General features: G+C 35.0%; 1 protein-coding gene across 2 annotated transcripts in view; it reads left to right on the forward strand.

The window, feature by feature from the left end:
• SLCO4C1 (solute carrier organic anion transporter family member 4C1) overlaps positions 1 to 22,706 on the forward strand; it is a 77,042-nt gene that overhangs the window by 25,576 nt on the left and 28,760 nt on the right. For both annotated transcript variants that reach the window (XM_025924531.2, XM_086691152.1), the window contains exons 3-4: positions 16,508 to 16,690; positions 21,245 to 21,341. In XM_025924531.2, coding sequence (XP_025780316.1) covers positions 16,508 to 16,690; positions 21,245 to 21,341 — 280 coding nt within the window. The remainder of the gene's footprint in view (positions 1 to 16,507; positions 16,691 to 21,244; positions 21,342 to 22,706) is intronic.

Below are 22,706 nucleotides of genomic sequence, written 5' to 3' on the forward strand. Positions count from 1 at the left end.
CAATGGTCTTCAGGTCTCCATGGCTTCTCAGAATGCAATATTTCTTGGTAGGCTGAAATGTACCCTCTAGTAGTTTTTGTTTTTGTTTTTTTCAGGAAAGGTCAATTCTATGAGATTTGAAATATGTTTATATATTTGTCTTTTGCCTTTATATTTGAGTGATTGTTTGAGTATAAAATTTGTGAGTCACATTATTTTTCAGTGATTACTTTTTGTAATCATTCCTTTGCTTTATGAGATTAATGTTGCTCTAGAGAAGTCTGATGCCAACCAAAGTTGTTCATTTCCCTCTACATGAGTGACTATCTTTTTTCTTGACTGTACTTGTCTCTCTTTATCTTTAAAATCCAGTAACTTCATAAGGGAATGTCTTAAAGGCCTTGCATCAAATTCTCCTGGATGTTCTATGCCATTTTATTTTATTTTTTTTATTAAAAAAATTTTTTTTTTCAACGTTTTTTATTTATTTTTGGGACAGAGAGAGAGCATGAACGGGGGAGGGGCAGAGACAGAGGGAGACACAGAATCAGAAACAGGCTCCAGGCTCTGAGCCATCAGCCCAGAGCCTGAAGTGGGGCTCGAACTCACGGACCGCGAGATCATGACCTGGCTGAAGTCGGACGCTTAACCGACTGCGCCACCCAGGCGCCCCTCTATGCCATTTTAAATTAGAGATCGGCCTTCACTTATTTCGGGAAAGTTTCCTAAGTTTTACTTCAGAGTAGATGCTTTTTACTATTCTGATTTTTTTTTTAATTTTTTTTTTTTAACGTTTATTTATTCTTGAGACAGAGAGAGACAGAGCATGAATGGGGGAGGGGCAGAGAGAGAGGGAGACACAGAATCGGAAACAGGCTCCAGGCTCTGAGCCATCAGCCCAGAGCCTGACGCGGGGCTCGAACTCACAGACCGCGAGATCGTGACCCGGGCTGAAGTCGGACGCTCAACCGACTGAGCCACCCAGGCACCCCTACTATTCTGATTGATTATGCACATGTTTGATTTTCTTTGTCTGGATCTCATGTCTATAATTTTCTCTCTAATCTTTTAAGTCTTAGTTTTTATGTACTTAATTTTGTTTATATTTCAAGTCACAAATATATATTCTGTCTTTTTGTGATTCTTATAGTGCTATTCTTTCTTTTGCCCATTTTGATGTACTTTTATTTCTGCGGTAGTTTTCATTTTTGTTTCATGCCTTTTCTGAGTTTTTTCAGCCCATTTTTTTCCACTTCTCTTATTCATCACATTTATGAGCTTATTAAATCTCTGTTTTCAGGGATGCCTGAGTGGCTCAGTCAGTTAAGCGTCTGACTTTGGCTCAGGTCATGATTTCTCAGTTTCTGAGTTTGAGCCCTGCATCCGGCTCTGTGCTGATAGCTCAGAGCCTGGAGCCTGCTTCAGATTCTGTGTCTCCCTCTCTCTCTGCCCCTCCCCTGCTCATGCTCTGTCTGTCTCTCTCAAAAATAAATGAACATTTAAAAAAGAAAAGTTTAAATCCCTGTTTTCAGCTTTTGCTTTTAAGAAGCTATTGTTGGGGCACCTGGGTGGTTCAGTTGGTTGAGCATCTGACTTCAGCTCAGGTCATAAACTCATGGTTCGTGAGTTTGAGCCCAGCATTGGGCTCTGTGCTGACAGCTCAGAGCCCGGAGGCTCCTTTGGATTCTGTGTTTGCCTCTCTGTTGCTTCCCCACTTGCACTCTCTCTCTCTCTCTCTCTCTCTCTCTTTCAAAAAAAAAAAAAAAAAAAGATTATAAAAATTAAAAAAAAAAGAAGCAATTGTTGTCATCACTTTTAAAGTATGGCAATGTGGTAATTTTTAAATCTACATCATAGTGACATTCTCCTGGAGACTATTTTGCCATGTCATTTGCTTTTCCTCTTTGTTTATTATTTACGTTTGAATGAGGCAAATTATTCCTTGGCTAATTTTTTATGAGATGTTTGTATTAGTTTTCTATTGCTGCATAACATATTTTGCAAACTAAATTTGAAACAGCACAAATGTATTATCTTACTATCTCCATGGATCAGGAGTTTGGTACAGCTGAGCTGGGTTCTCTGATCAGACTCTCAAACTCAAGGTGTCAGCTGACTACCTTCTCATTTGAGGCTCTAGAGAAGAATCTCTTTCCACGCTCATTAAACTGTTGAAGTAATCAGTAATGAAGTAATCATTAAACTGTTGAAGTAATTACTGTGAAGTAATTTTTTGGAATTGTTTAACTGAGATCTCCATTTCCTTGACAATCATCATTGAGTGTTTCTATCAGCTAAAAGCTCTGCACATTCCTTGGCACCTGGTCCTTTTCATCTTTAAAGCCAGCAGCAGCTCGTATAATCTCTATTTGGCTTTAGATTTTTCTGACATATGCTGCTGCTGCCAGAGGAAGAAGACCTCTGCTTTAGAGGGCTTATATGATTGGATCGAGCACAAGCAGATAATCTCCTTCCTAATTCAAAGTCAATTGATTAATAATCTTATTCTGCAAAAACTCTTTGCCACTGTAACGTAATCAAAGATGTAGTAATGTCCTATTCACGGTCCCAGGAATTACGATGGGGACTCTCAGAGGACCATCTGGGAGTTCTTGCTTAACATATTTTATGTAGGAGAGGAACTGGAACCCTGTTCTGGACAAGCAGGGATTCTCTCTAGTTGAGATGGATGTTCCTCATACGTAAATTTTTGAGCTTTTACCTTTTTCTCCACATACAGAGATTGCTGCTCATATTTAGAATCTTTCTGTGGCACCTCACCTCTGTGACAAACTGTATTTTTTTGCCCCACCTCACTTGCTTCACTGTGATACTAGGTAGGCAGTAGTCTTCATACAGCTTGTTCACATTTATTTCTAGGTGTATTTAGTTTCTTTTTTCTATTGTAAATTGTTTTCTATCACATTATCCAACTTGAACATGTGATACTTACTGACTTATCATATATTAATTTTATATTTATAAATAAACTTATATTATTAAATTTTCTTACTGCTTTTAGTAGTTTTTCCATTGTTCCTGAAAGAATTTGTAATTTCTGCGTATAGAGATAGTTTTACCTCTTGATCCTTGATTATAGGCCTTAAGGTTCTTTCTCCCCACAATACAATATTGAAAAGTTGCAAAGATAGTGAGTATCCTTGTCTTACTTCTTTCTGACTTTAGTAGTATGTATGTGCATATGCATATGCATGTATATATCCATACTTACATGCCCATATATTTATTTGATCATGTTAGAGACATATCTATTCCTGTTTTATGTTGATTATGTGATTTGTTGTTGACATTTGTCATATGTCTACTTAAAATCTATGAAAGTGATCGTTGAGTTTTCTAATTAGATCTAACTTATTAAATTTTCTTAATAAATTTCCAAAGCATGCATCTTTAAAGAGTCATGCTACATTTTTTAATATGGTGCTGGATTTTGTTGCTAATATATTTTTTGTATTGATACTTAGATATGAGATTGGTCTATTAGTTTCTGCTGCTGTTGATCTTTTTCACGTGGTATCAATATTACCAAATATTTGGTAATTTATGGGGTGTATGGGTGGCTCAGTTCGTTAAGTGTCCAACTCTTGATTTCGGCTCAGATCATGATCTCATGGTTCCTGAAATCCAGCCCTGCATCAGGCTCTACAACTGACAGTGTGTAGCCGGCTTATGATTCTCTTTTCCTCTCTCTCTGCCCCTCCCCTGCTCATGTTCTCATTCTCTCTCTCTCTCAAAATAAATGAATAACTTAAAAAATATTTTGGTAATTTTTAATCCTTTTTCTATATTCTGGAATAATTTAAATGGCATTAGGTATGTATGTTGTTATTATAATTGTCATTATTATTTAACATTTAAAGTTTTGGCAAAATTGATCTCTGAAACTATCTGGTCTTGGGAATTAATTTCTTGTTTTTCAAATATATTTGCTAGAAATTTGCTCTAAGTAGTCTCTTGTGAATTTTAAAAAGTCATCTCCTTTTAGTTCATTTCCTTTTTTTCCGTGTATTTGTATAGTTGTAATTTCTGCTTTTTCATTATGTTAGTCAGTGGTTTATTTTATTGATTATTTCAAAGGATTTACTTTTTATTAACTTTATTATTTTTTATTTCATTAATCATATTTCTAGTCATTTGTTAATTCTTTATTGCTTTAATTAGAGGGTTCTCCTCATTGTATTCCCTTTTTAGATATTCTTTTGCATTTTATTTCCTCCATAGATATTCTATCATAAGCTCATCTTGCTCCAGTAGTATGAATGTTGGGGGTAACTCAGAATGTGACTTATTTTTATATATTTTTAATTTTTATTTTCCTTTTTCTATTTGGTTCTTTTTTTGTTTGAATGAGATGCTTTCCTATAAGTACTACTTTAGTTGTAGAATATGAATTTTGATGTATTTTTTTAGTATCATAATTTCTGAGCATTTTCATAATTCCAAAATTATTGATCCAAAAATAATTTAAGAGTTAAAAATTTTTTAAGTTTAAATTTTTTGAATTCAATTTTTTTTATGTGCATTTTCATTTTCTATCGCATTATAAATTTCTAGTTTATTTCATTTTGGTCATAGAATGTTATTGTTATTTACTCTTTGGAATGTATATAAATATTTTTATAGCATAATATTTGGTCAATTTTTTTAGAATTGTCCTTGGGACCTAAAAATAGAAGACACAATTTCATCATAGTATAGAATTTGACATGTTTCCCTACATGCAGTGTTACTGATAATATTGTTTAGGTCTTATCTATACTTGCTTATTTTATTTTTATTTTTATTTTAAATATCATCTATTGTCAAGTTAGCCAACATTTGGTGTTTATAGTGTATCCTTGCTTATTTTTAATAATTTTCACTCTTGGACTGAGAAAGATGAATATTAAAGTCTCTTCTACATTTTTCTGTCTATTCTTACATGTCTCATACTATCTGACTAATTAATATTGTTGCTGTATATTTTAATTTTTAATTTTTATGAAAGTGTAAGACTTTAGTTGTAATTGTAATTTTTTTTTTTTACTAAACTTGGTATTTAGAACAATTTTTTTTAAATTTTTTTTTTATTTTTATTATTTTTTTTTATTTATATATGAAATTTATTGTCAAATTGGTTTCCATACAACACCCAGTGCTCATCCCAAAAGGTGCCCTCCTCAGTACCCATCACCCACCCTCTCCTCCCTCCCACCCCCCATCAATCCTTAGTTTGTTCTCAGTTCTCAACAGTCTCTTATGCTTTGGCTCTCTCCCACTCTAACCTCTTTTTTTTTTTTTTTCCTTCCCCTCCCCCATGGGTTTCTGTTAAGTTTCTCAGGATCCACATAAGAGTGAAACCATATGGTATCTGTCTTTCTCTGTATGGCTTATTTCACTTAGCATCACACTCTCCAGTTCCATCCACGTTGCTACAAAAGGCCATATTTCATTTTTTCTCATTGCCACGTAGTACTCCATTGTGTATATAAACCACAATTTCTTTATCCATTCATCAGTTGATGGACATTTAGGCTCTTTCCATAATTTGGCTATTGTTGAGAGTGCTGCTATGAACATTGGGGTACAAGTGCCCCTATGCATCAGTACTCCTGTGTCGCTTGGATAAATTCCTAGCAGTGCTATTGCTGGGTCATAGGGTAGGTCTATTTTTAATTTTCTGAGGAACCTCCACACTGCTTAGAACAATTTTAGATATACAGAATAATTGTGAAGGTAGTATTAGGTATGAGAGAATTTCCAAATATACCAAATATACCACAACCATTTCCCTCTATTATTATTTTTTAAACTTTATTGTAGAGAGAGAGAGAAGGCAAGTGGGAGAAAGGGACAGAGGGAAAGAGAAAATCTTAAGCAGGCTCTATACTCAGCATGGAGTCTGACATGGGGCTCCATCCCACAGCCCTTGGAATATGACCTGAACCAAAATCAAGAGTAGGCACTCAATGGACTGAGCAACCCAGGTGCCTCAATTTCCCCCTATCATTAAGATATTACTTTGTATGCTATATTTTTAATGATTAATGAACTAGTGTTGATATATCATCTCTTAATGTTTATACTTATTACTTGATGTCCATACTTCATTCAGGTTTCCCTAACTTTTTTCTAATGCCCTTTTTCTTTTCTTTTTTTTTTTTTTTCAAATTTTTATTTAAATTCTAATTAGTTAATATATAGAGTTAAATTGGGCTCAGAAGTATAATTTAAGGGTTCATCACTTAGATGCTCATCACAAGTGCGGTCTTTAATACCCATCACTCATTAGGCCATTTCCCACCCATGTCTATCAACCCTGTTTGTTTTCTATAGTTAAGAGTCTCTTATGGTTTGCTTCCCTCTCTTTTTTTCTTCTTTTCCTATGTTTGTTTGTTTTGTTTCTTACATTCCAGTTGAATGAAATCATGGTATTTGTCTTTCTTTGACTTACTTCACTTAGCATAATACAATCTGGCTCTATCCATGTGGTTGCAAATGGCAAGGTTCGTTCTTTTTTTTTATGGCTGCATAATATTCTATTGTATATGTATATACCACATCTTCTTTATCCATTCATCAGTCAGTGGACATTTGGGCTCTTTTCATAATTTAACTCTTGTTGATAATTCTGCTGTAAACATCGGGGTACATGTGTCCCTTTGAATCAATATTTTTATATCCTTTGAGTAAACACCTAGTAGTGCAATAGCTGGCTTGTAGAGTAGTTCTATTTCTAATGTTTTGAGGAACCTCAATACTGTTTTCCAGAGTGGTTGTACCAGTTTGCATTCCCACCAACAGTGTAAGAGGGTTCCCCTTTCTTTGCATCCTTACCAACATCCGTTGTTTCCTGTGTTGTTAATTTTAGCCATTCTTACAGGTATGAGGTGGTATCTCATAGTAGGTTTGATTTGTATTTCCCTGATGATGAGTGATGTTAAGCATCTTTTCATATGTCTATTAGCCACCTGGATGTCTTCTTTGGAAAAATGTCTATTCATGTCTTCTGCCCATTTCTTCACTGGATTGTTTGTTTTTTGGGTGTTGAGTTTGATAAGTTATAGATTTTGGAAACTAACCCTTTATGAGATACGTCACTTGCAAATATCTTCTATTCCATCAGTTGCCTTTTAGTTTTATTTGTTGATTGTTTCCTTCACTGTGCAGAAACATTTTATCTTAATGAGGTTCCATTGCTTCACTTTTGCTTTTGTTTCCCTTGCCTCCAGAGACATGTCTAGGAGTAAGTTGCTGCCGCTGAGGTTGAAGAGGTTTCTGCCTGTGTTTTTGTCTAGGAGTTTGATGGTTTCCCGTCTTACACTTAGGTCTTTCATCCATTTTGAATTTATTTTTGTGTATAGTGTAAGAAAGGGGTCCAGTTTCATTGTTCTGCATGTCACTGTCCAATTTTCCCAGCACCATTTGCTGAAAAGACTTTTTTCCATTGGATATTCTTTCCCGCTTAGTTGACCATATAGTTGTGGGTCCATTTCTGGGTTTTATAGTCTGTTCCATTGGTCTGTATGTGTCTTTTTTAATGCCAGTATCATATGGTCTGGATGGCTACAGCTTTGTAATATAGCTTGGAGTCTGGAATTGTGATGCCTCCAGCTTTGCTTTTCTTTTAAAAGATTGCTTTGGCTATTCAGGGTCTTTTGTGGTTCCATACAAATTTTAGGATTTTTTGTTTTAGCTCTGTGAAAAATTCTGGGGGTATTTTGATAGGGATTGCATTTAAATGTATGTATTGCTTTGGATAGTATAGACATTTTAACAATATTTGTTCTTTCAGTCCATGAGCATGGAGTGTTTTTCCATTTCTTTGTGTCCTCTTCAGGTTCTTTTATCAGTGTTTTATAGTTTTCAGAGTCTGGATAATCTTTTACCTTTTTGGTTATGTTTATTTCTAAAGTATCATATGGTTTATGGTGCAATTGTAAATGGAATCGATTCCCCGATTTCTCTTTCTGATGCTTCATTATTAGCATATAGAAATGCAGCATATTTCTGTATGTTTATTTGTATCATGTGATTTTAACTGAATTTGTGTATTAGTTCTAGCATATTTTGTAGTCTTTCAGGTTTTCTACATAGAGTTTCATGTTGTGTGAAAACAGTGAAAGTTTTACTTCTTCCTTGCCAGTTGGGATGCCTTTTTATTTCTTTTTGTTTTCTGATTGCTGAGGCTAGAACTTCCAGTACTATGTTAAATAACAATGGTGAGAGTGGATGTCCTCCTCTTGTTCCTGACTGTGGAGGAAAACTAGTTTTTCCCCATTGAGGATGATATTAGCTGTGGGTCTTTTGTATATGGCCTTTATGATGTTGAGGTATGTTCCTTCTATCCCTACTTTATTGAGGGTATTTATTAATAATGGATGCTTTACTTTGTCAAATGCTTTTTCTACATCTACTGAGAGGATCATTTTATTCTTATCCTTTTATTAATGTGGTGTATCACATCGATTGATTTGAAAATATTGAATCACCTTTACCTGGGAATAAATCCCACTTGTTCATGGTGAATAATTCTTTTAATGTACTGTTGGATTCGATTTGCTGGTATCTTGTTGAGAATTGTTGAATCCATGTGCATCAGGGATATTGGCCTGTAATTCTCATTTTTAGTGGGGTCTTTGGTTTTGGAATTAAGGTAATGCTGGCCTGGTAGAATGAGTTTGGGTTTTTCTTCCATTTCTATTTTTTGGAAAACTGATAAGAATATGTATTAACTCTTCTTTAAATGTTTGGTATAATTCTCCTGGGAAGCCATCTGGCCCTGGACTTTTGTTGAGAGATTTTTAATTACACTGACTTTTTTGCTGGTTATCGATCCATTCAAATTTTATGTTTCTTCCTGTTTTAGTTTTGGTAGTTTATGTGTTTCTAGGAATTTATCCATTTCTTCCAGATTGGCCAATTTGTTGGCATATAATTTTCCATAATATTCTCTTATAATTGTTTGTATTTCTGTGATGTTGGTTGAGATCTTTCCTCTCTCATTTGTGATTTTATTTATTTGGATCCTTTCACTCTTCTTTTTGATAAGTCTGGCTTGGGGTTTATTAATTTTATTAATTTTTTTCAAAGAACCAGCTCCTTGTTTCATTGATCTATTCTACTGTTTTTTGTTTGTTTGTTTGTTTCTATATTATTTATTTCTACTCGAATCTTTATTATTTCCTTTCTTCTGCTGGCTTTAGGCTTCATTTGTTGCTCCTTTTCTAGCTCCCTTAATTGTAAGGTTAGGTTATTTATTTGATATTTTTCTTGCTTCTTGAGATAAACCTTTATACTATATTGCTATATACTATATATTGCTATATACTTACCTCTTAATGACTGCTTTGGCTACATCCCAAAGATTTTGGACCATTGTGTTTTCATTTTTCATTTGTTTCCATGTATTTTTTAATTTCTTCTTTAATTTCTTGGTTAACCCATTCATTTTTAGTAGGATGTCCTTTAACCTTCATGTATTTGGTCTTTCTGAACTTTTTCCTGTGGTTGACTTCAAGTTTCATAGGTAGGAAAATATGCATGGTATAATCTCAGTCTTTTTGTATTTATTCAGGCCTGATTTATGACCCAGTATGTGATTTATTCTGTAGAATGTCCCATATGTGCTCAAAAAGAGTGTATAGTCTGCTGCTTTAAGATAAAATGTTCTGAAAGTATCTGTTAGGTCAATCTGGTCCAGTGTGTTATTCAAAGCCATGGTTTTCTTGTTGATCTTCTGGTTAGATGATTTTTACATTTATGTAAGTGAGTATTAAAATCCCCTACTATTACTGAATAAAATTCTTTATGCTTGTGATTAAATGATTTATATATTTGTGTTCTTACAAGTTGGGGGCATAAGTATTTACAATTATTAGATCTTGTTGGATAGACCCCTTTATTATGATATAGTGCCCGTCTTCATCTCTTGTTATAGTCTTTGGTTTAAAATCTAGTTTGTCTGATATAAGTAGGGCTATCCCAGCTTTCTTTTGATGTCCATTAGCATTTTAAATGGTTGTTTATGCCTTCACTTTTAATCTACAGGTGTCTTTAGTTCTAAAATGAGTCTTTTGTAGCCAGTATATTTATGGATCTTTTTTTTTTCCCCATTCTGATACTCTCTATGTTTTAAGGGGAGCATTTAGTACGTTTACATTCAGAGTGATTATTGATAGATATTAATTTAGGCCATTGTATTACCTGTAAAGTCGTTGTTTCTGGTGATTTTCTGTGTTCCTTTGTAGTCTTTGCCACTTTTTTTTTTTCCCCATTCAAAGAGTCCCTTATAACAGTTCTTGCAAGGCTGGTGTAGTGGTCATGAACTCCTTTAGTTTTTGTTTGTCTGGGAAACTCTGTATCTCTCCTTCTATTCTGAATGACAGCCTTGCTGTATAAAGTATTCTTGCCTACATATTTTTACCATTCAGCATGTTGACTATATCATGTCACTCCCTTCAGGCCGGCCAAGTTTCTATTGATAGGTCTGCTGCTAACCTTATATGTCTTCCCTTGTAAGGTAGGGATTTCTTTTCCCTTGCTGCTTTTAGGACTTTTCCTTATGTCCGTATTTTGCAAATTTTACTATGTATGTCTTGGTGTTGGCCTGCTTTTATTGATTTTAATGAGAGGTCTCTGTGCTTGGATTTGGATGTCTGCTTCCTTCCCCAGATTAAGGAAATATCCAGGTATAATTTGCTCAAATAAACTTTCTGCTCTCTTCTGTTTTCCTCTCCTTTTGGGACTCCTAAGATAGGAATGTTATTATGCTTTATGGCTTTGCTGAGTTCCCTGAGTTTACATTTGTGATCCAGTATTTTTCTTTTCCTCTTCTTTTTAGCTTCATTATTTTCCATAATTTTATCTTCTGTATCACTTAATTCCTCTGCTTCTCCTATCCTGTGGTTATTATATCCGGTTGATTTCGCATCTTGGTTATAACTTTTTTTTTAGGCCTGACTAGTTTTTAGGTCTTTTATTTCTGCAGTAAGGGACTCCTGGTGTCTTCTATGCTTTTCTCAGGCCCAGATAGTGTCATTATGATTGTTGTTTTAAATTCTGGATCAGATATATTACTTATATATTTTTTTTTAATGTTTTTATTTGTTTTTGAGAGAGAGAGAGTAAAAGAACAAGTCGGGGAGGGGCACACAGAGACAGAGGATCTGAAGCAGGCTCTGCACTAACAACCAAGAACCTGATGTGGGGCTCGACCTCATGAACCATGAGATCATGACCTGAGCTGAAGTCGGATATTTAACTGATCTAGCTACCCAGGCACCTCTACATATATCTTCTTTTATTAGATCCCTGGCTGTGACCTTTTATTATTCTTTCTTTTAGGATGAATTCCTGCATCTTGGCATTTTGTCTAGGTCTCTGTCTTCTTGTCTGGTTATGAAAACCTGCTGTGTTTTCTGCTCCTGACAAAAATGCCTTTGTGAAGAAGAGGTCATATACTGTTAGGGCCTGGTGCTTCAAGAAGTGTGTCTAGTGTATGCTGTGTGCACTCTGCTGCTGTGTTTTGTCTGCTCTTTTTTAGGGCAGTCTTCTGCAGGGTTTTCCTTGCCTGCAATGGGAAGTATTTGGATCTTGTCCAGAGGATGGTGGGTTTTAACTAGGTATGCTCTGTCTGGTCTGCTTGTTAAAAGAGACTATATCCTGTTTCCACTAGAGCTGAAGCTTTGCAGCACTCTGTGGTCGGTTGACTTGGTGTGTGGGGGGAAGTTTGTGCTGGTCTTCTCGGGGGAAGGACCCACTATTTTGGTTCTCAGGCACACTTGCCCTAGTAAAGAAGCACCTGCAGAGTGCAGAGGTGTGGGACTTGGTGTAGTGGCTAAGGTCTTCATTATTGGTGCTGTTTTGCTCCACAAAGTCAGTCCATGCTGATGGGTGGTTGAGAGAAATGGTGCCAGCCCTCTCCTTCCTCCCCAGGGAGGGGAGCTCGATCCCACCATTGTCCGGGAAGCCTTTACAGAAGAGCAAACATTCTTCCTCATGTCTCCCAGGCTTCCCTCAAATTCCTACCTTCACCCTGTCTGTATCTGGACTATCTGCCTTCCCAGCAGTGCAGTGCACCTGTGTTTTATCTCAGGCACACTGAGTTTTAGAACTCCAAACTCTAGAGACCCAGCGTGGCGTGGACCTGTGCTGGTCCTCTCAGAGAGGGTTGCTGCACTGGGGAGGGTGCCAGCTTGTCCCAGAAGTGCAGTCATACCCATAGGCAGGAATGTGGATTATAAAATGCAGAAAAAAAACAGAGTCCAAGTTTGCCACCCTTAGCAAGTGTTTCTTCCCCTATGCTAAGGAACCAGACAGTGCAGTGGAGCCTGCTGTCTCTTTCGTTCCTTGAGAAGTAATGACATCTCTCCCAGATATACTTGAAGAAGCAAAAACTGTCTTCTCACAGTTTGTCCCAGGGGTTCCTCAGATTGCACTGTCTACTCCCAGGCCTCCTCCATTCTTCTCCACAGGGGCACATCTTCACTTGCTGGGCTTCACACCCCCACAGCGAAGACTTCTAAAACTCCAATTTTTGAGCTCCACTGGTTGAAAAAACTCACAATAATCAGCCCCTCTCATTTTCCCAGTTCATGCTTTTAGGGAAGTGTTTTTCTTGTGCTATCCCCTGTACACTGCTCTCCTCCTACCTGCCCCCCACCCCCCTCCAGTCTCTCAGGCTCTCACCTCTCTCCATGATCAGGGCTCCCCTCTCTTCCCTGGCACCCATGATCCTTTTCTCCCCTAAATCACATCTCCACACCTTTTGCCTTCTACATTATAGCCTCATCTTTCCCTCTAGTTGTGCAGTTTGTTGCCTCAGTCTTCAAATAGATTTCCTGGGTGTTCAGAATGATTAGATATTTATCTAGCGTGTTCAAGGGATGAGGCAACCACGTACTACTTCACTGTCTTAACCTCACCTCCCCAGGCTGGATTCTTTCACTTAGCAATATGCACTTAAGATTCATCCATGCCTTTCTGTGGCTTAGTATGTCATTTCTTTTTATCAATTCTAAGAAAAGCAATAGAAATAAATTATTCAGAAATAATAGAGTAGTATATTAGATATAGTAGTGTTCATAAGTAGATCTTTGGCCTTGTTTACTTGGGGAAAATGATAAAAGAAAATGTTAAGTATTAAAGAGTCTTTTATGCAGTACTGTGAAATGGGTTATAGCTGGGCTGAGATATTGATATCTCAAGGCTTAGAGAGCAGAAGTAATTACAAGAGATTTGAGCCAGAGAAAGACTGCAAAGATCAGTGACATAAAACAGTGTCTTTAATAAAAGATTCTCTTTGGTTAATCCAACAGAATGCTGCATCTCTGTCTTTTCCCACTAAACTATATTACATATGAATTAAAAATACAATTGAAAAACACAAAAACATGAGTTTAAATTGTGTGAGTCTACTTATACACACAGGTTTTTTTTCAATAAATACAGTACGGGAGATGTATTTTCTCTTCCTAATGGCTTTCTTAAGATTTTCTTTTCTCTAGCTTACTTTACTGTAAGAAAATAATATACAATACATGTAACATACAAAATATGTGTTAATTAACTGTTTATCAATAAGAGTTCTCGTCAAAAGTAGGCTATTAGTAAAGTTTTGGGAAGCCAAAAGCTATACATGGATTTTTAACTGTGCAGCGTTTGGTGCTCCAACCCCTGCATCGTTCTCAGGTCAACTGTAAAATGTTAGGATAAAATCATGTTACTATGTACATAATCTTGGAGAAGGGAAGATTTTATAAGGCAAATATCAAAGCTAGGACCTCGAAAGTATATTTGAAACATTCATAGAAAAAATATGTAAGTGACGAATAAAATAAAAAATGCTTATTGATGACCTTAAAAATTAAATTGAAAAAAATATGTGTGTTTGATATTTTTTAACCAGTGGGATTGGTAGTAATTTAATTTTATTATGGAAGATGTTGCTGTGTTGCTGGTATGATTGCATATTTGTTTAAATTTTTGATAAGATAGTTTGGCAATATCAAAATACAAATATTTATACACTTTGACTTAGCAGTTCCACTTTTTGGAAACTACTACATATAGACTTGCATAAATATGCCAAGGAAATTATAAAAATACCTATCACAACATGTTTGTAATGACCTAAATATATTTATAATATAATAATATGTGTTATTGTTTTAAAATGTTATTTATTTTTGAGTGAGAGAGAGAGCATGTGTGAGCAGGGGAGGGCAGAGAGGGAGGGAGACAGAGAATCTGTAGCAGGCTCTGTGCTGACAGCCGACAGTGTGATATGGAACTGAACTCATGAACTGCGAGATCATGACCTGAGCTGATGTTGAACGCTTAACAGAATGAGCCACCCAGGTGCCCCAGTATGTGTTATTAATTATTAATTTTTAAGTGTAAATTGTGGATTAAGTAGATACATTAGAAGACATTTATGCTATGGAATGTTATGACAGTACCAACAAAGAAATTTAAATACAGTTAAATTTCAAAGATGACCAGGATGTAAGTGAAAATTGGAAGTTGTTGAGTATAGGTGTAGTATGTTTAGTATGACTGTACTTGTGTAAAAACAGTAAATGGATAGGAAACATGTGAATATGTGAGAAAGTGTCTGAAAAAAATAAAAGGAGCTGTTAACAAAGGTCATTACCTCCCTCTGAGTTACATGGAAGATCATAAAGTGGAGACAGGTGGGGGAAGGGAGAATTTTCTCTTTCTCTTGATCTTCTGTGGTATTTAAAATTTACTTAAACAAACATGTTGAAACTTCATGTATGACTTCTTCTGGAAAAAAACAAACACCAAAACCCCAGAGAATACTCACATGGTCAAAATACCTACCAGATTAGTAAAAAATATATTTACCTATCATAAAAAAATATGAAAAATAATAAGAAATACCTGTATGTTCAATTTTGCAATGTATCAAATAATTAGATTATTCTTAGTCTAATCTACTACCTCCAAGAAAGTGAATGATGAAACCAGAAATCACAGTTCAAATATCTGACATGGCAAAGGAAGTAACACAAATAATGCAAATTTAGCCCAGTTATAGATACAAATTATCGGCCTGAATATTCATCAACCTCTTATAATCTGAATATGTACAAAATTATAGGGTATATTTTACATTAAAAAAAATAAGTATTTTGTGCAAGGGCACCTGGGTGGCTCAGTCGGTTGACATCTGACTCTTGATTTCGGCTTCTCTCATGATCCCAGAGTTGTAAGATAAAGCTCCATGGTCAGGTTCCAAGCTGAGAATGGAACCTGCTTAAGATTCTCTCTCTCTCTTCCTCTGCTCCTCTCCGCACTTGTGTGCGTGTTCTCTCTCTCTCTCTCTGTCAAATATAAATAAATAAATAATAAATAAATAAGTAAATAAAATAAAATGTTTTATACATAAAATTTGCATCTGAAAGTTTGATGGCCATGAATCAGTTAAAGAATCTTCAGGATTGGTTCTTTGGGGGTCTTACATCATTCAGGAAGTAATCTTGATCTGATATTAAGGAAGTGAAAATAGAATTAGCTAAGGCCATTGTTAAAATGCAGATTCCTAGATATTACACCAGATTCAAAGGGAAAGGGCTGGGAATATATGTATTTTTAATGTTTATTTATTTATTTATTTAGAGAGTGCATGAGAAGGGAAAGGGTAGAGAGAGAAGGAGAGAGACCAGGCAGGCTCTACTCTCAATGGGGAGCCCTATGCAAGGTTGGATCCCATGACTGTGAGATCATGACCTGAGCCTAAATCAAGAGCCAGATGCTTAACAACCTGAGCCACCCAGGTGTCCTGGGCTGGGAATGTATTTTTAACAAGCATCATTGCTCATTAATATTATCCAGTGAGTTTAGGAAATCTAGATTTACTATAATATCCAGTCTTTGAGTGTGATTTTTAAGATTTTAATCAAATCTTAAAGATAAGCATTTTTCGTTTGATGATATTCAGAAGAATATCCTCTAGAGCCAAAGGTTGCTTCAAAAAATAAATTTAATAAAATAGTTCAAGCTGCAGTAAAAAATTAGACATAACTTCAAATATTATGGCTTTGCTGTAAACATTAAGAAATTACTGTTTTAGCCAAAATATACTGTAACCTAAGTATACTTTTCACATGTGTTTAAGGTATTGATTGATGAATTCATTATGGTTCTCATACTGTATTATAACTTGGAAAGAAAAATAAAGGCTAATTTTTTTGTTTGTTTGTTTCTTTTCTTAATTTGAAAACTCCTTCCCTGGCACCACATGCTTCAATTGTGTTTACATTAATTTACCCCCAACTTTGTGAATTATGATTTTTAAAGTAATGTTTCTCAGTTTTGTTCTATGTTTTCTATATTTTAACATAATATTTAATAAATGTTCTTTAGTAATATATGTATTTAAAAAATAAAGTGAAGTGATTGAAAGAGATTAAGAAGGTTATGTTAGGCAAGTCTGATTTATAAAGACAGATAGATAAATTAAATTTCTGTAAATTCACAATTTAATTTTTTTGCCCCAAAGATACTTGCTCAGCAACAAGGAATGGAACCAGTTGTACCTCTTCAAGTTCTTCACTTTCTAACTACTTGTATGTGTTCATCTTGGGACAACTCTTGCTGGGAACAGGAGGAACTCCTCTCTATACCCTGGGAACAGCTTTTATTGATGATTCTGTGCCCACACACAAGTCTTCTCTTTACATAGGTAAGTTTTCTCTATAAAATAAATGTTTCAGTATCATTTCATTGCTTTTTAAATTGATAAGTAAAAGCATAACATAATGCTTATGAAAAGTTGTAATTTCATAGGCATTTCTATTCAATTTCCATTAAATATTAGATAGAGCAATATTACTCTTTTTGATTGTTTACTGACACATGTCCTTCAGTTGAATGCGGTTATGAGTTTTGTTGACATCCCGCTCTATATCCTGTTCCGGGCATGCCAGCCCTCCTAGAACTGCCATCCAAGCAGTAGGCTGTCTGGATTAATTGAATTCCAGGTTAATTTACACAGGGTGGGGAGATTGAGTTGGCCATTCTACCTGATTTACTAAATCTTTTATGGACTTAACTAGAGTCAACAAAAGAAACCACAAGACAGTACCCAGAACTCTGTGGACTTTTCATTTCAGACTAATGCTGGTTATGTGTGGCTCAATTCTGGGTTGGTGGCTGGGGGGGGGGGGGGGGGGGGGAGGGGAAAGGCAGTGCTGAACCTAATTTTTGGTAGCGTAAGTTTCTCTTAAATTCCTTCTGTGATATTCTTGCAAGGTAGAGTTTACTAGGCTGTGTGTGTGGCCTTACATCAAATTAATGTGTTTCACATTCTGTAAGTTTTCATCTTATCAGTTTATTATTCTAATATAGGGGGCTGCCTTAGTTCTTTTAATCTGCTGTAACAGAATACCATACACTGGTTGGCTTGTAAACAACAGAAATTTATTTCTCATGGTCCTGGAGGCTGGAAAGTCTAAGATCAGGGTACCCACAGTTTCAGGATCTGGTGAGGCCCATTTCCTGGTTCATAGACAGCCATCTTTTTCTTGTGTCCTCACATGGCAGACAGGTAAGAAAGGGCTTTCTGGGGCATCTTCTTAGAAAGGCACTAATCTAATTTGTGAAGGCTCCGCTCTCATGACATAATCAGTTCCAAACATCTCACCTCTTACCATCACACTGGAAACCTACATCCCAGGTTTAAACATAGGAATTTGAGGGGACACAAACATTCAGTGTATAACAAGAACTTATTGCTATAGTAACTGGAAGTCAAGTGTGTTCACAGCAGCCCTGATGGAGACTATTAAACCTACTTAGGCTCTTCCTTAATATGAAAACCACTACACTTCTAGTTGTTTTCTCTACTTGTTTTGTGTTGGTCTCTCTGCAAAGTCTCATTGTCTCTCTCTCCAAGTTCTAGCTGATCTGTATAGCTTCTCTTTCATTTACTAATTAGTAATGCTTTTATTTCAGTTAGCTAGTAATGATGCTTTTCACTCTCTCAGTTTAGCATATTTCCTTTCTGAAGTCCTCTTCTGATCAATAATTCTCATAAAACAGTTTTAATCTTCATGTGTTAGTAACACAAAATTAGGAAGTTTTACAAAAATTATTTAAACACGGTAGGTAGAGTGGAGGCCCACAGGACTGTCCCAGATTTGATAAATCTCTGGGAGGACTTGCTGGACTTAGCATATAATCATATTCATAGCTGTGAATTATTACAGGGAGGGATGCCAAGGAAAATCAGTAAAAGGAAAAGTACAGACAAAAACCAGGTACAAGCTTCGAAGATTTAGCTTCCTCCTAGTGGAGCCAGACAGTTCACAATTGATTCTGCCAGCAAGGAGTTTGAAATGTTTTCTACCAGTTAAGTTCATTACAGGTTCAATGTCCAAGGATTTTATTGGGGGTTGATCATGTAGGGACCCTTTGCCTTGCATGTATTAAAAGTTCTAGACTCTTAAAAGGAATACAAGTGGTCAGCAAAATCATACTGCTTGTACAGTGTAGGTGCAGTCAGGCAGGCACCCTAATTAGTTAGGGAATGGTGGCATCCTTCTGGACAGTTACATAAATCCCAAATGCCAGCCAAGGGCCAGCCTTGCAAACAGGTCTTTCTAAAGTTAACAGTCACAGGCCTGCTGTGTTAACTCTTATACTGTAGGAATTTATCAAATGGTAATTTTTGAGAGCAAAGGAAAACAACAGAAGTAACAAAACTGGGAAACACATTTTATCTCTTTATGTTAAGGAAAATATGAACACTTAATTGTAGTATCTTGTATACCTGATTTTTTTTTTCAATTTCAGATAACCAGTATTTTTTAGTGGGTATTTAAGTTTTGTTGTGTGAAAAACTTCCTTTTTTATGCTTTTTATCTCTTTTTATTTCCCCCATTTCCAAAATCTTCCTCCATTCTTTCTTTCTTTTAAAACAGTATCTATTTTTGGTAGCATACATTATTCTATGAAACAAATTTTATACATAACAAGGCAAAAAGGGGCAAAAAGAAAACAATCAAAATTTGCTACCTTTTAGAGTGAATTAAAAAAAGTAGTTAATGTAACATCTCAATCCTTACAATCTTTTCCAGGCCATTCACCCTTTATTCCCTTATTTCTTTGATGCTTTCATTGGGTTAACAATCTTTGTTCTTTAATCCCAACTTTTTAATTCATTTAATGTTATTTTGTGTTTAAATCTTTCATCTTAACATGTGCAAAACATATTTGCTCTATGTTCTTCTTAGCCTTTTTTTCTTTCTTTTTGATAATTTAATGTTTATTATTTCATTTCTTCACTTTTATCAATTTCCTCCTTTTATCAGTATCCTTTACTGTTCATCTACTAATGACCTTATATGCAAACTTGATATTATGAAATTCTGAAGTTAATTGATATTTTTATCACATTCCTGTTTATCACAAAGGTTCTAGAACTCTTTCAGTAAAAATTTTTTTTAACGCTTTTCCCTGATAAATATTTTCACTGGGAATAGATAACTAATTGACCGTTGATTTTTTTTTTCAGTACTTTAAAAATACTGTTTCTTTGTCTTTTCACTTCCAATGTTTCTTATATATGTTTGCATTTTTAAGATTTTTCTGTTTGATATGATTTTCTTCAGTTTTACTTACATGATGTGTATAGGTGCAAAATTCCTTTTATTTAACTTGTTTTGGATTTATATGACTTGGATTTACATGTTTTGGATTTATATGTTGTTTTGTACTTTCATTGGCTTTAGGATATTTCCTATAATTATTTATTTAAATATAACTTCTTTCCTATTATCTCCTCTCCTAGAACTCCAATTACATGTATGCTAAGCCTTTTTATTTTTAATGCATTCTTCATCTCTTACTCTTTTCTGTATTTTTTATCCTTTGTTTTTATTTTTTGTGCTTCTCGATAAATATTTACTGACTTAATTGTATTTTCCAGTTGGTAATCTTAAGTTCTGAGGAATCTGTTGTGGATCTCTTTAATTTCACTTTGACAAAGGTGTTTTATACTTGTACCACTTTTCTCCAAACCCCACTCTGTCTTTTAATAAACTCCCAATCTCTGATATATTTGGGAACACTGCAGTCTGGGATGCCCTTTATCTGACTTCGCAGGTTGAGTTTATTTGAAGCAAAGCTGTATTTACTTTGTGAGCAAGTCTATTTGTAATTTACCCTTACTTTTAGAGTATAGCCTCCTAGGTGCCAATGTAAAATGTAGGGTAGAGGAAGTTAATAACTTCCAAGTTAGGGGCCCTGAACTACAACTTTGGTTTCCCTCCTTCCCAGACACTACCAAGGATTGCTAACCCCCAGTGTCTCTTGTAGAATCAGCCACTATATGTAGGAAAAAAATCAGTCCCATTTTTTTAGATGTCCCTCTTCAGAATCTTGACTCTGGTCCTTCAGAATTCTTATATGTTTCCAGATCATCTTGCATGGCTTCTACTTTGGAGACTTGGTCAAGTATATAAGTCATTTTTGCCATTGACACATGCTTAACTTTGGATATGTTATATTTTGTTCTTTTGTATATGAGAATGAGAATCTCAGCAATTAATAAAAAATTCAGAAAGTGGTAATATATGAAGATACTAATTAATGTACACATCTTTTTTGGTGAAAATTTAAATGTTATGTATGGCAAAAATTTAAGTATCAGAGAAATAAGTTAGTTTAATTCTGCTGCAAGTTAAAGTGGAAGATTCACTAAGTGCAGGAATTTAAATTAATGGCTTACTTTTATGAAACAGACTAATGACCAGATCCAGGTTTTAAAATCAGCTGCTGTAGTGCAAAATACAGATTGCTTTTGGAGTGTCTACACAATAGAAAAGGCTTCTCATTTCACATCATTTTTTCCATAAGAATTGTGAACAGTAACTAATATCACCATCCACAAAGGGTAGTAGTAGATGCACTACCTCTGCCACCAAGTAACGTAATGTAACTTTCCATGAATTTATAGTTGTTAGATTTATTGCAATTATTGCAGTCTAACAATTTATACACTGAATTACATAAATATTTATATTTAAAATGTTTTATATTTATTTTTAAAATATTTTTTAAGCTGTTTGACTTGACAAGTACTATTCAATGGTATTTTTTTACTGAAAATGTGTAATTTTGGTGTAATTCTAATCATTTCATGATTTTTCTAGTGTAAAATATTTGTCTTCACTGCTGTAAGCTTTTCAAAGCACAATTGTACAGTTGACTATCGTCAATGTCTTTGTTCTTCCAGGAATTGGCTATTCTATGTCAGTATTAGGCCCTGCTATTGGTTATGTGTTGGGAGGACAGCTGCTAAGCATGTACATTGATGTGAACATGGGACAAAGGCAAGGCGACATCTCTTTTTCTTTTATATGTTTATTTTATTTTAATAATGTTAACATCATAGAACGTTTTCAAAGAATTTCCTCAGATAACGTGAGGGATTTTTCAGGAAACAGAACTGAATACACACAATATTTATATAATACTTTATCTGTACTTCATGAATTAATGCCATACCACCCCTTAGTATAATAAATTTATTCATAAATAAGGATGCTTAATAGTCATCTGAAAATTTTCAAAATACACCTCTAGGACTTCATGCATTGCTCAGAATGAAGAATTTAATCAAAATTAGTTGTGCTTTTAGTAGATTTAGCTGGATGTAGATAGCCTGAAAAGTCTCAAAAGTCTATGATTCTTAAACTAAGTGCTGTAGTAGCTTTGATATGGTCATAAGAATTGCAATTGTGTGGTTTCAGCTCTGGCCATAGAGGATAATAAGAGGTAATATTTATTTATCCCATACTATTTTCTATAGTTTTTTATAGGTTTTGTGTGTTACATTATTTTACATACTTCTTCATTTAATTCTCTTAATAATCCTATAAGGTAGTTGATATACAGAGGTTGTTAAGTGGCTAAGACATAAATCCAAGTAGACCTTTGACTCCCAAATCTTCCTTTTAACCACTGAGTTACCTTCTCTTTTTCCGGAATATAGAAAAGTCAGTAACCTTTGGTGAGTCCATATTTTCTCATTTTACCACTAGGAATCAAAACTGCGCATTCCTTTGTGTGACTGTGAGTAATGAATAGAAAATGTGGTCATGGATATGTGATTTGCTCTTTGAGCTGTTAGTCCCAGGTTAATTTTTAGAAACTATATAAGAAGATGTGCAGATGAAGTCCTTGAAACAGAGAGCTGGGTTTTTAAGAAAGGTTTTTAATTTCAGTGGAGAATTACATGAGTTGTAGTAATGGTGTGTTTGGGAGGGAAACCTTTTTTTTTTTTTTTTTTTTTTTTTTTTAAAGTAGACTCCATGCCCAGCATGGAGCCCAGTGTGGGGCTTGAACTCATGACTCTGATATCAAGGCCTGAGCTGAGATCAAGAGTTGGACCTTCAATTGACTGAGCCACCTAGGAGCCCCAGAAATATCTTGATCTAAAATGATGGGAACGGTTATAAAACTTAAGAAATTACTTTAAGAAGAACTTTACAGTCGGACAGAGAAAGACAAATACTATATGATTTCATATATATGTAAAATCTAAAAAAAAAAAACGAAACAAACAAACAAAAAAGCCCGTAGATGCAGAGAACAAATTTATGGCTACCATTTGGATATGTTATATGTTATAGGTGGGGGATGGGTGAAATGGGTAAAGGGAGTCAAAAGGTACAAGCTTACAGTTATATATGAGT

This window comes from Puma concolor, chromosome A1 (assembly GCF_028749965.1).
Source record: "Puma concolor isolate L17-30 chromosome A1, mPumCon1.1.hap2, whole genome shotgun sequence".
In the NCBI taxonomy this organism is placed as follows: Eukaryota; Metazoa; Chordata; class Mammalia; order Carnivora; family Felidae; genus Puma; species Puma concolor.